The 13,834-nt window shown below is 51.0% G+C and overlaps 4 protein-coding genes across 4 annotated transcripts; 3 read left to right on the top strand and 1 right to left on the bottom strand.

The window, feature by feature from the left end:
- Nucleotides 1-1,563: 1,563 nt before the first annotated feature.
- FMAN_11247 (uncharacterized protein) lies at nucleotides 1,564-3,435 on the top strand (the record flags this gene model as incomplete). The annotated part of the gene is made up of 1 exon (XM_041834037.1): nucleotides 1,564-3,435. One exon carries the CDS (start codon nucleotides 1,564-1,566, stop codon nucleotides 3,433-3,435), a length of 1,872 nt encoding a protein of 623 aa, XP_041684341.1.
- A 533-nt stretch (nucleotides 3,436-3,968) lies between these two features.
- FMAN_11246 (putative NADH-ubiquinone oxidoreductase complex 1/LYR family protein) lies at nucleotides 3,969-4,286 on the bottom strand (the record flags this gene model as incomplete). The annotated part of the gene is made up of 3 exons (XM_041834036.1): nucleotides 3,969-3,985; nucleotides 4,038-4,181; nucleotides 4,238-4,286. 3 exons carry the CDS (start codon nucleotides 4,284-4,286, stop codon nucleotides 3,969-3,971), a joined length of 210 nt encoding a protein of 69 aa, XP_041684340.1.
- A 265-nt stretch (nucleotides 4,287-4,551) lies between these two features.
- On the top strand, nucleotides 4,552-5,988 carry FMAN_11245 (uncharacterized protein; the record flags this gene model as incomplete). Its single annotated transcript, XM_041834035.1, has 3 exons — nucleotides 4,552-5,148; nucleotides 5,199-5,363; nucleotides 5,416-5,988. 3 exons carry the CDS (start codon nucleotides 4,552-4,554, stop codon nucleotides 5,986-5,988), a joined length of 1,335 nt encoding a protein of 444 aa, XP_041684339.1.
- Nucleotides 5,989-10,673: 4,685 nt separating this feature from the next.
- Nucleotides 10,674-13,523, top strand: FMAN_11244 (uncharacterized protein; the record flags this gene model as incomplete). Its single annotated transcript, XM_041834034.1, has 1 exon — nucleotides 10,674-13,523. One exon carries the CDS (start codon nucleotides 10,674-10,676, stop codon nucleotides 13,521-13,523), a length of 2,850 nt encoding a protein of 949 aa, XP_041684338.1.
- Nucleotides 13,524-13,834: the final 311 nt, after the last annotated feature.

Here is a 13,834-nt window from a genome sequence, read left to right as displayed (position 1 = left end):
GTACGTTTACACTCACTGAAACGTGAACATGGGAGACTATGTTTACGCTGTCAGATTCAGATGCAAGTTGAAATTGGGAGTTGAATCCTCCCGACATGGTACATGGATGATACTGCAGCAATGCGGGACCTAGCAACCTAAGTGCATGAGAGTCGAGAAAGTTTAGGTGAGCTGCGGCCTGCAGAAATCACAGGTTAGAGAGGCACTGTTCCCTGTCTAACCAACCACAAGAAACCTCGGACCGCCAAGGTCAGGCTGGAAAGGAAGCTGCTAATTCGATAAGCGTCAATAAAACATCAGGCAAAAGCTCTAATGTGCGGGGGATGGCCAACCGAAGCGCGCCGCTCCACACCCCAGACAGTTGGGAACTGGGGAAATGCTGCCTTTTGGCCCGAGCAAGCGTGAAAGCGTGAAGCATGAAGGATGGGGATGGCCGTATATAGAAAGTCACCGCTGCCGCCATTGCAGGCGAAGTTTGCTGTTTATTACTTGTTTGCTTCACTGCTTGTCTGACCTGAAACTGCTGTGCTGCACATGCACAGTACAGGACGTGCAGTTTGCTCTCTTTCCTCGATCTCGAAACAGATCAATCCACTTGTGCTCGATCTCGACGCAACTATCCGAATTGCTGTTTGGTGAGAGTTTATCAACTATACCGACTCTGGGAACTGTACGCGTCCCTGCGGCGCTACCCGTCACCTTTTGATAAGGACAAACGGCTATCACATCACATCGCAGGGACTGTTTGTTGCCAGCCAGCGAACGCCATCATAGAAAAGCTGGTTGCACCAGCGGATCCAAGGTCGCGCCAGCACAGACGCCTTATCCACCAGGCTTGAGCATAAAAGCCATCGACGGCATAGAGATAATGACGCTGGCTTCTGCTTGTTAGGCAGTCAGTCAGTCAGGCACAATCACGAAACCAACCAGCTTATGAAGGGTCCACGCACGACCAACAACGTTTGACATCACGGTTGCAAACGGTTTCGGCACTCGATATTCGCATCCATCCACATCCACATCCACATTTGCTTCCCACCCATCAGGTTTGCGCGAATTACGGATAGTATCTTCAGCGTAACGCTGGCCGATGAACGAACCCTGCTCTTCGATTTAGGCGACACCTCTGATCAGGCAAGCGTCAACAAAAGGGCCAAGCAACCAAGGGCCTTCTGCTACTGTTGCTTTTACTGCCCCTGCATGGTCCGGGACGCAATCCGGCAACCACCCGGACTTGATAACCCAGTTCCGCGGGCCAGAGAAGGGTTCTAGAAGGGCCAAAGGTGCTACCGACCGGGGGCCAGGAGATTTGCTGTAGGTACCGTTTGGCCTACCATCACGGGTCGTTAGACTTTGTGTGTGGTTCCGTTCAGTTCAGTTCGTCAGTTGAGCAGCAAGTGTGTTTGCTAGCGGCGGTGGAACTGGAACACGCCCGGGCAGTTATTTTACCTAGTGGCACCCCTGTTAGACCACTCAGCACCCCTTAGTTACCCTTCCCCATTCACCAGAGTTATCCACCGGAAAGCTTACGCCAAAGAGTATAGCATAGCGGCATAGCCAACAATGTCTGAATGGAGCGGATTTTACTACGCTTCTGCCAACCCCTTACCCACCTTTGGTCGCCGTGCAAAGGCTGCTGAAAAGGAGCGGCAGCGCCCTGAAACTCCTCCTCGATCCAATTCGGATTCACACGACATTGCCCCAAACTCCAGCCGCGCAAGACGTCCTTTTCGCCATACGAGGACGTCTAGTGGGAGTCAGGGTAGTCGTTCCTCGCACGACTCGTCGTCGCTTGTGCATTCCACAACCAGCCCCAATACCAAAAACGGCCCCGCCCTGGCAGAGGACGACGCTCATTACTCGCACTCAAAACTGTTATCATCTGACTCGCGCCAACAATCTTCGAAGCCAGTGACGACTACGACCACGACCACGACTGCCTCGACCTCCAACAAACATCTACCTAGCAAGAGTCTCACCAACGGAGGTGCATCGCCGTTACACTCGCCTGTTGTCTTCAATCGGCCTGTGTACGTCGACAAGACTCGACAGCGCGATCCTCGTCGTCAATCTTCCGCTGCGACCCCAACAACAACCTCGGTCGATCTGAAAAATGTCACCATGTACTCTCAGTTGGATGCAGGCAACAAACTCATGTCAGGGACGACGAAGCAGGTAAACCTCGACTTTCCTCGAACAGACTCGGTCTCCTCCACAAGTGGCAACACAACTGTCTCGACACAAACCATGACCTCAACAGACCACTCCAACTCTGACCCCGCGACAAAGCCCTTCATCGTTAAAAATGGCCGCACCTACTACAATGACCCTACGTCGGCGTACCCTCTTCCCACCGACCTCGCTGAGCTCCATCGCCAGAGCCTGCGGACTCTCTTGATGATCCAGGTATATGGCGCACCCGTCTACACACCTTTCATCCGAAACAATCCCCCGCAGCGGGTGTTGGAGGTTGGATGTGGTACAGGATTTTGGAGTATGATGTGCCACAGATACTACAAGGAGCGAGGCCACAATGGTATTCACTTTACCGGCATTGACATTGCCCCCCTGGCCCCTGGCAGCCCTGGATCCCCTGCCGAGCTGTGCAAGCCAGACAAGGACATGAAATGGAGATTTGTTCAGCACGATCTTCGACATCTCCCATGGCCCTTTGCTGACGAAGAGTTTGATCTGATTATGGTCAAAGATACGTGCCTGATGGTTCCGAGTCATGTTTACCAACTTTTTGTGGAGGAGTATCTTCGCATGCTCAAGCCTGGAGGAGTGATGGAGATATGGGATAGTGACCCAACTTTCCGCATGCTGCGACCTCATGTCCCAAGCGCAATGCCCGGATCAGAAGAAGCAGAAGAACACGAGGCTGCCCTTGATCTAGGTGCCTATCTCATGACTTCCAAAACGCCCCTTTCCGCGCCCTTGAACTCTTTCTTGGTTGAGTATAATACCTGGCTGTCAAGGACTCTGGAAGGACGGCAGCTTTCACCTGTGCCGTGCTCTCTCATTGGGGCCTTCCTCCACGCTGAAGCAGAGGTTCTTATGGACATCAAGACAAAACGTCTAGCTATCCCCTTGAGCGAAGTCCGATGGGAGCGCGAAGGTGTTGGCGGTGTTGTCACTAAGGATGGCAAGTCGTACGTGGAGATGAAGGCCAAGTCAACACCGCACCAGAAGGTCGAAAAGAAGACCTTGACACCGGGACAATCTGCGCTTCGCAAGACAGCGCTTTTGACAGTTGCACAACAAGTGTCGGCACTGGAACCTATCATCAGAGAAGCGAGCGGCAAGAGCCAGGATGAGTGGGATGCGTGGGTAGCTAAGATGATGGCAGATCTGATGAGTGAGAGCGGGACAAGTTGGGGAGAGTGCTTGGAGTTGGGAGTGTGGTCATCAAGAAAGAGACTACGCAAGGAGTAAGCTCCGGGGTCACTGTGGTCATTGTACCGCAAAAGCAAAGATGATCTTCCCACGTGGATTATGACGAATGGCTCAACATCTATGTCTCATGATAGATGCAAGACTGGAATGCTTCCCTGACACAATAATTACAAACACCCTGGACCTCAACGTCCCAAAGAACCTCTATCAGCATCTTCTACATGCACAACATACCCCCTTTCCCCCTTTACGCGTTGGCGTCATATCGTTTTCTCAATGTGCGATACCTTTTCAAGTAGTACCTATACCCATATGATTAGTAAAAAGCAGGTTGACGGATAATGGTTGGGATATCAGGATAATGTAGCTTTTGGGATAAATGAACTTATTGGCATGGACTGGAGTGTTTGTGACTGGTGCATTGTGATGTAATGGAATGGCCTACGTCGATGTGTCATGTTTGACGATAAACGGTGATACTCGTGGCATACAACATAAACAATCCATCATACTCAAATGTGATGGGCAAGTTGTCTCACGACATGACCGAAGCAATCTCAACGAACAAAGACTTACAAGGCTTCAATTTCTGTCATATAGGGTTAGCCAATGTCATCAACCCACTTGACTCAAAAACATACCCTTCTTGACATATTCAGCTTGGGCAATTCCCTGGCGGATCTTATTCTCATCACGTTCTCCAGCTTTCGAGATGAAGGCCTTATGAAGACGAGGCCGAAAGTAGTCAAAGCCGAGGGGATACTCTCTTCCCATATACAAAAGCTCTATCATATCACGGTCAGCATATTCCCCGTGTGACAGCTCCAAGGCTTGGACAGACCTTTATATATGGCGATGACCTGCCGTCTTAATTGCGGATTCAAGCTCATATTAACTGTGTTTGTGTATGAACCACGGCCTCATACAGCCGCGGAATACCGATGCGGATGATGTATGATGCTGCCGCGGCATGTCCATACTGTGGCGTCGATCCCCCACCTCAGCCTCGCTGTAGCTTCAGCCACGAAATTTCCCATTCAGCTTCTACATTACGCCATCGTCAACTGTATTTGAAGATATCGATCCACGCCCTCGCGATCCCTCGAGTCGAGGCTCCTTGCTCACATCCCGGATCTGGCTCGGAAGGTAACCGTCATGTCAGTGAGAGCCCGCAATGCTCTGAGAGGCCCCCGAGCACTCTTCAGACCGCCGAGCCATGCGCCTTACAGGACCATGATAAAAGAAGAGCCGGAGCAGATGCAGAAGCCAAAGGGAAAGCGAACAACAAGGCCCTGGCCAAGTAGTATAATGCTGCCAGCAGCCAAAGCAGCACGTCCGATCCCTGCAGACCCAAGTGCCAAGTATACCATTATAAAAATCCCGAATACCTCCACAGCGTTTTCAGAATGGCCGACGCTCAACAAGTTCAAACCAGCGCTGCAACCACGAACAAGTGGAACTATACCTCCTGGCGCAAGCGCAGGCGTTCAGGCAACAGTCGACCCCGATATGGAGATGGCGATTCTTCCTTACTTGTATAACGATCTCGGCGTGCTGATCTTTGAAGGTCCGCAGTGGGAGCAGGTTAGGATCATGTCAAATATCCTTCAGAGCGTCGAATGTGAAGAGTGTAGACTACCGAAAAGAGATTGGACTACGGGCAGCGCATTGTTCGACGTGAACTATGACAAGTGGAACGTATATCGTATAAAGTTGAATCCAAGAAAACACATCGAGACCACGTTTCAAGGCGTACGTAAATGTTCTGAAGTGGTAAAACACAGAATGCTAATTCCACGTAGAGAAAGAAACACAGCATAACACCCAATGGACTGTATAGCCTTACCAATATTGCACTTGAGAAATGGAAAGCGGATGGGACAGGTCCTCCTGTGCCTGTTGAAACTGTGCCTGGTTCTATCGAGATGCACATTGTGAACCACGTTGACGGCCCAGGGCTAGCGAATGTAAGTCTCTCATCGTAGCCCACCTGATCTCAGGCTGATATTTTGCTCATAGGATACTATCAATGGGTCGTATCTACCGCAACTGCATGTCTACGTTGCGACCGGGATTAGGGACAACACAATCTACATGAGCATCGAGTTTCATACCGTTGGCACAAGGCGCTTGGTCGGCGTCACGAACCTCAAACTCAGCCCGACCTTCGAAATCCCATTCACCAAAGGCACGGCTAAGGAGCCCCCTCAAGGGGTTGATAGACACACCGATTTCGACCCAAAGTCCGCCTCCGTCGAGGGGCAGATGAAGGCCGGTAGGAAAGGGGATACTTATTCCATTAGGCAAGCATTTCAGCCTCCACCAACCCATGCCGGCGGCATAGAATCCCTAAGGGAGCTTTATGAAAAGCTTGCCCCAAGTAACACATACCGAAACAGCGAGATATATAGACGAGCAATGTTCAAGGTATACAAGCTAGAATTCAAACTCTGGGCGCACAGGAAGAGGAATATTAGGAAGGAAAGAAAGGGTGAGCGAAGGACTAAAATCTTTACTAAGAGGCACAAGAAAATGTTGAGTGCCGTAGCTCAGATAGAAGAAAAGTATCTAGATGTTGATAGAGAAGCTTAGCATGTTACATTGGAGGAGATTGGCGAGGAGGAGAGGGAGTTACGTGGGATGAGTATTAGGGGTGAGTATTAGGAGGATTTACGTGTTGACACGAATAAAGATCATGCCGATTTCCCGGTATGTTTGCAGCATATCACATTATGAACACCTTCTCCGGGGAATGTTCTTTGCGGCGGCGAATCGACGTTTCGCAATATCTACAGCATCTTGGAGGAAGGCCTGGCAACTGATCAATGAACTCAACTTCCACAAGTACCATGTCGTTTTCTTGGTCAGAGCAGCCTATTTTCAAGGGGCGTGAGATAGACCAAGCCCAATACTTTTGCAAGGCTGAAAGCACGTTGGTTGAAGATGGCAACGAGTGAAGCCTGCCGCGTCCCAATCGAACATCAACAGCAAAGCCGAGATAGCTTCGGTCAGACGAGCAAGCCTCAGGGCGCAAGAAAGCTTTTGAAGTTGGATTAGGCTACCACCATAAACTGGTCTAAAATCCTCATAAGACATACTAAGTTTACCTAAGTCTTTTCATCACTTAGACAAGAGGTCCTAAGTTTTGTTGCTCCCGCTTGCAAGTTGTGGACTGCAACAAGCATCAAGGCATCAACTGATGGCCTCATTGTATGCAAGTTGTGTAATTGAAAAGGCAATTTCCTTGCCAGAGGCTGCTTGCATGGCTCATGCTAAGTGTGTCCCGTCTTGATTGGCATGATGGATGACAGACGAGACGAGTACAAAGGGTCAAGCACACCCGGCAACATCGGAAAACTTCTGAGCCTGGCAAACCCCTAACTTATGATACCAGTAAACCAAACCAGAGCAGGCAAGTTGTCACAAGCCACACAAACAGGTATCAAGCTTGTACCCGATAGACACGAGACGTGCAAACAGATCGGGTTGCCTGTTTAGGCAGTCATCTCAAGTCATACCATCCCCAAGCAGGACTGTCCCTCGTTATCGCTCTCCGAAGCCATTTGTGGTGGTTTTCGCGTCAATCATTCCCCCCGGAAAGAAAACAACGCATCGGAAGCACAACCGGAAAGTGTGATATCGGAAGATATCACAGCACATCATGCCCTGCAACATTACAGCACCAGCGATTCTTTCCGTCCAGACAGGGCTGGCTTCGCGTGGCGCCCGTCATGCAGCAGCACGGGGCATCCCGCATGAAAAAAGAGTCGAAGCTCCAAAGCTTCCCCCGCCTAGAACAGGGTCCAGAGTATCATAGCTTGTGAGTTAGTTTTTGAGTATTCAGCTTCATCAGATGCATAAGCCAGACTGCCAGATGTCTCGAACTTGATATCGGACCACTGTGACGACTCAGTGAAACTGGCACTCAGACCACCTACCAAAGATTCCTTATCCGTAGAGGCCGGTTCTTTATCCGCTCACCGTCATTTCACACCACCCCATGGTCTAGCACACGAAACAGAGTGCACAGAAAGCTGATATGCAGGGTTGCAGGCGCATTTTGATAGGGCGAGCCGAAAACAAGTGCGAGAAGTGCCGACGGGGGCGGCACCCAAACAGATCCCCCTCATCGATAGGGATCAAAGCCAAGACCTGAAGGTGGTGCTTCGATTTGCTAGCGGGGTAGCGATCATCACTTGCGTCGTGGAGGCTCCTCAGGAGCTGTTGTTGTTGTTGTGAAGAGTTTGGATGGTTTGTGTGGTTGAGGTAGCAATGAGTCGCCTTGATCCCTCATCTGTTCTCCCCACCTTGCAAAATTGTTCGACGAACAAACACGAGGATCCCATGAGAGAAGCACTCCTAACGCTTTCATCACGCAATTCACGGCTTATGGCTGGATGGTGTTTAGTAACGGACTCGCATAAGCATGCGTGAGCACGGCCGTTTGAGTCGTGGCGGACGATCACTGTGCGATGATCTATTCGTAAAAACAAAACCTATGCGGGACGATCGGCGCTCCTAGCCGTCAACTGACGAAAGAATAAGGAGGGGTTTTTTGCTGTTGTTTTTATGCGACAGCTTCATTTTTGTGTGTGCCTGTGTGGAGCTTATCAAAGTCTCTGAGCCTGCAGCCTCTTACAGGGAATAGCTTGCAAAATTGAGCAGCCTTGGCGATGTAACCATGAGCTTGGAAGTTGAAATTTGGTGCGCTCCATCGGTGATTGTCCATATCAAGACGAGGCTCTTTGTTGATGGTTGCAAAGACAAAAAGCGGGACGTGAAATTAGAGCGAAAACGGGCCAAGAAAAACTGCCGAAAGTGAAAAAATGGACAGAGTCTAATGACTCAAGTACCGTCCCGGGGAGTCGATCAGCCACGGTGAGTCGGGAATTAATTTGTTGTTTTAGGCGCTGGATTCCAGATAAAGTTCCTGGGTCATGTTGCATGATTTGCAGCTGGTGGAATGTGCTGTCTCATCGTTGTGAGGTTAATCGTGATGTCGACTCTCGAGACGAATAAACAAAAAACTTCATCTCAAAAAGACTGGTTGTTTCACCACGACTCAAGACCAGATATTTCAGCTTCCTTGTCCTTGTCCGTGTCCGTGCAGTTGATGGCCCTAGGAACAATCCATGTCATCCTAAATTCTGTCCCCCTTGAGCCAGCTCAGGGCCTTTCCCACAACGGGCAGGCCATGGCGCTCACGACGTCAGAAGCAGTAAATTCTCTTTTTTCCAAGGCCACTGTTCCCGAAGGCCATTCGGCCGTCGCTCCCTAGACACACCTTGATCCGGCCGAGGTGAGATGGGGGGGCGACAATCCCAAAGCTTAACATCTGGGGCATGATTCGCTCATCTTGTTTCTGGCATGTGCCTACGCATCGGAGTCTACCGAGCATTTCACCGTCTTGCGCAATTGCTGATGATGGATCCTCTTCATGAGGCTGGAATTGTTAAGTGTTTTCTTGCATTGCGGAGAAGCCCTAGAATCGGCAGAGCCGGGGTGTGCCCTGGCCAATGCCTGGCAGAGCGTGTAAGCGATGGCGTGCCCACGCGAATGTTACATTGTTGATGATATATCGAGATGTGAGTGAAGAAATCGGGCACATGGGACCTAACCAGGCGTGACGAGAAACAGGCTATATAACGCAGTATTAAGAGACTGTAGCAGAAACAAGATGAGACCCTGCAAAGAAACGTCAACGCAGCAACACAGCTGGGCATTGTGTTGTCAATCAATTCGACCTGAAGAATGGTCTTGTGACGAATGTGGACAAAGACTTTGGTCCCTGCCAATTATTTCCCGTCCTTTCCATCGCCTCGTCTCATCTGCTATGCTAAAAACAGGGTTCACACAGTGGGAGGCACGGAGTGTTTCATGGTGGAGCATGTGACTCCCCAATGGATCAGTTGTTTTTACTTGAGAAAACCCACTTTCAGCGCGAAGAGGGCGCTATTTACAGAATGCGCTGAATCTAGTATCTCGAATCTCTCTATCATGATCTTCTGTTCTTAAAGTCTGAAGGCATCGTGCTGGAAAGTGGCATTAGACACTGACATTCATCCTCGGCTGCTGATCGTCATCGTCTGTGGGCAAGACTCAGCCATTGAGCGCAGTCTAGCGCCTCAAACTGACCATCTCAACCTTGTTCCTGAGTACCTGATCCGCTGGCATTCAACAAGCCAAAATCGACCAGAAACGGAATTTTAACTATGAGTGATCGATCCACTTGCAAGAACCCAGATGATCGTACGTAGCCTTAGCGATTCAAGCCTCGAGATCTATCGCAGATTTACATCGTCAACGGCTTCATATACTTCGTATTTCCAGCAAAAACCTGCATCCCCAACTCAAAACTTCAGCTTGACGCGCCTTTAGCGCGCACTCCACTAGAATAAGCTGCCCCCAACTGCCCCAATTCCGCACTCCAACGGGGATCCATCTCTCGTGCAGCTCGCAACCTAGCCATCCATCCATTGGCACTCAAAGGTTGGAGCCCTGCTGAGATCATGCGAGCCACTAGGACTACAGTGGACTCTAGCATCCAACAGCGTCAGAAACAGCCGCGTTGGCTTGTTGTTGGCACAGTGCGAGTCCCCCTCTCCCCGCTATTCCCGTTCCCATCTGTCCATCGTCTTTGCGTTCTGCCACTCCATTCCTTATTCTCTATTCCTTTCTGTTTCCTTTTCAATCCAATCCAAGCCTGGGCTTTGACAGCCAAAAAATCTCCCACCTCCACCACCTGACTTCAACCAACAGTCAACCCTACCTTGCCTTGTCTTGTCTTTTTTCCTTACTTACCTTATCTTACCAACTATCCACTTGACAACATCCCACTGTAAATCATCTTGTAACCGATCAAAACTACCTCCTTGCAACGCTCATTACTTGCTTTCTGCGGCCCTCCGGCCGATCTTGGCAGGTTTTGCTTTGTTGCATTTTGACGATAGTTCCCCTCTTGTCGTCGCCCTTATCAGTTTGATCATAGCCTTTGTCGCCCGTGTTTTCTTTTGCCGACCGTTTTCAATTCGAATGCACATGTCGACCACGAACCTTCTTGTCGCAACGGCACGCCTCCCAACTCTACTACATATTATTCCGAGACCCGATACTTTACCCGTCCCCTCGTGTTAAAATCGACCGAGACGCCATAACGCTCGAGTCGCCAACTCTTTGCACCAAGCCCTTGTCCCTGAAAGGCTTGTCCCGGCTGCCGGCCCTGTTCCCGAGTGGTTCCTGGGTTCGTCAGACTGTGGCAGCAAGACAAGTCGTTGCGCATGCCTCGCGCTCCAGGTTCGAGTAAGCGACAGCAAGGCGCCGCCAGTCATCGCGACAATCGCCATGAGAATGGGCTTGTAGGTTCTGCCAAGCGTTCCTCTGACAAGAAGGGCTCGGGCCTGCTCGACAACTCTCTTCGCCGATCTGACCAAGGTACTGCTGGTGCTGCTGGACAGTCGACGCCCGTCAATGGTCACGCCAACAGCCCCTACAAGCAGTGTGTCTATGATGCCTCCAATGACTCCCGTACCGACGACCCCCGCCGTTCCTCTCTTGACGCCGTCTCCGAGATGTCGTCCGACTCGTCCAACGCCAACGGCCTCAGTGGTGTCGAAGCTGGCCACCGCCAGATCGACGTCAATGCCATGAAGAACGCTGATGTCCACCGCGACTCAGGCCCGTTCGACCTCGCAACCACAGTTCTCAAGTCTCTCCCCATGCAGGACACACTCGCTATTCTCATCATTCTTATGCACGTCCCTTCGCTCTCGCTTACCGTTATATACACCATCTTCACGTTCCTTACCTTTGTTCCTCCCGTCGCCACCAGTTCGGGAATGAGCATCAACCTTGCCGAGATTTTCGACGGCAATTCGACCATGCCTTCTCTCGTAACTGTCTTGTGTGTTGACTTCTTTTTCCTACTGATATGGCTCTTTCTGTGGGGTCCAATCCAGGATGCTATCCTGGATTTTGCCAAGCCAGTCATTGCCATCACTCTGGGAGGGGGGACGAGTGCGAGGGATGGAACATCGAGAGGCCTTACCACTTGTTTTATGTGGGTGATAGGTCATCACCTACTCAGGGGAACCAAAGCTCACTGGGGTCGTGTGGCTCGACACATACCAGAGCACTGGCGGTTGCCCCAAGTTTTCAATAACCCAGTCGATTCTGCTTCGAGCGTATATGATAAGATGTCTGCCTACGGATGGATTCGAAGTGTTCTCGCCATTCATATTTTAACCCAAGGAATTGTGCGATATATCCGAGAATGGTATCTCAGACGCGAAAAAGCCAACGCTTCTGTTGGTGCGAGCGATCCTGAGGCCGGAAAGCCACCAAGTGTGATCAGCGATACGGCTAATGAAGGAGGCTTCGCGACGCCTGATACTGAAGCAGGCTTGAATTCGACATCCACTGTACCTACAAGCAAAAAAAGAAGAAAGCAAAGCACTCAAGTTCGTTTACAGCAACCACTATGGGCGGCATTGGCGAGCACCAAGATTGTTGTGGTGAAGGAGTACGAGTTATCCCATGCGGCCTCTGAGTCTGCTGGCACTAATGCTACCGACATTCACAATCTTGGTAATGCTCCGTTCAACAATCAACCCAACCAAATTTGGATATCCTACATTGGTAGCGATGAAGTTTGTTTTAACACCAGCCATTTTCCCGAAATCGACGACGACGAGCCGCGTTCAGTTGAATCTTCAGGCGAAGATTCGAGACCAGCTAATATTGACACCTCGAAGCCATTTTACGTCAGAGTTAACAACGCCGTTTGGCAGCCCACTCGCATGTTTCCGATCGAGGAGTCCCCGGGAGAGTCTCACGAGGGGGTTCGATGGACTGGTGACATCTACGGACTCAGGCCTGCTTCCAAGTATGTCTGTGAGTTTGTGGATAGCCAGACTGATGAGGTTTTGTTCTCAACCAGCATCCGAACTGTCCAGGCCACTCAGCGAGAAGCGGACGGTGTTCCGCCTCCCGTTGCTAACGGACAGCGCTCCCTCCACCCGGATTCGCCTGCCCTGACTCTTAGGACATCGATTGCTGCAGTCGAAGCCAGACTTAGCGAGGAGAGGTCCCGCCTCAAGACTCTACGAAAGGAGTACAAGAACCGCGCCAACGCCCTCAAAAAGGACAACGAGTTGACGGATAATCAACTCTCTTCGGCTGGAAACCATGACGAAAAGTACCGACAAAAGATTCGTCAGCAAGAGACCCAGAAAGCCCAGGCAGAGCGTGATACCCAGCAACTGGCTGATCAGCTCAAAAACTTCGACACTGCACCTGAACTCGGCGAACGTAAAAAGAAGGTCGAGAAGCAGTACAGTAGTGAGAAGAAGGTTTTTGAGGCAGCTCAGAAGGCTTTCAAGGAGTTCAAGTCAGGGCTGGAGAAGGAGATCAAGGCCAAGGAAGTCGAGAAGTCGAACCTCAACACCCGCCGTAACAAAGTGGCGACTCGAATTGCGAAGGTTGAGAACGAGCTTGCCAACATCACCGACGCCAACAACCGCGGTCTTGATGAGGCAGAACGACGAAACCAGGAGCGTTCCGTTTGGCAGGGCCATGTCGCTGGTATCGAAGCTAACTACAACGAGCGACTGGCTCATGTTCGTGCGAACAATGCCAACAAGAGTGAGGAGATTCGACACCTGCAAATGCAGCTGCAGAGTTTTCACGAGTACATCAACTCGAATGGCATGTCTTACGACATGATGCCTCCTCTTGACGCAGGACACTCCCACCTTGGTCCGCCTTTCCAGCCTACGACTTCGAGTACTTGGAACCCCGATCCTACGGCTCCTCCTCACTACCCAACTGGTCTCTGGTCCGCCTCTGATAACGTCCTCCCTTCGGCATCGGCTCCCACTCTCCCGTCCATGTCTCCTTGGCAACCTCCTCCCACTGCGCCTCCCTTCGAACCCCGCATGACTCGCTCTCGTGGACGTAGTTCTAGCATGCTCAGCAACGTCAGCGGTTTCACGCAGTCAAGCGGCGAGGAGTACGCGTCGCCGCCCATGGACTCTCACCGGGTTAAGCACATCTGGGCAAGTCGCACCAGGGCCAGCGGTGGCGGTAGCAGCGGCAGCGGCAGCAATGGTGATCCGACGAGCCCCAGGTGAGCGAGCGGTCGAGTTTGGCTGGGCGATGCATGGCTGTGATGGAAGGACAGCGGTTGTTTGGTTCGATTTCGACAGGCTAGGCTGTTGGATAGCGCTTGCAGTGAATAAAAGTAGTGCCATTGTTAAATGTTTGTCTATTGAATTGAATGGTGATGTCTTCACGTCTTGTGCTCTTGACCATGACCCTCTCCCATCCCCAAGCGGGGATTTCTCTAGCGCAGAGCTGTTCAAGAACAAACTACTACAATCACATTACATCGTGCTGTTCAAGCATTCAGGTGTTTGTTCAAAGTCGCAGTGCGCTCATGTTC

The sequence above is a fragment of the Fusarium mangiferae genome (assembly GCF_900044065.1).
Source record: "Fusarium mangiferae strain MRC7560 genome assembly, contig: FMAN_scaffold008, whole genome shotgun sequence".
NCBI lineage: Eukaryota > Fungi > Ascomycota > Sordariomycetes > Hypocreales > Nectriaceae > Fusarium > Fusarium mangiferae.
Note: the sequence above shows the minus strand (reverse complement) of the source record. Positions and strands in the feature narration are given on the sequence as shown.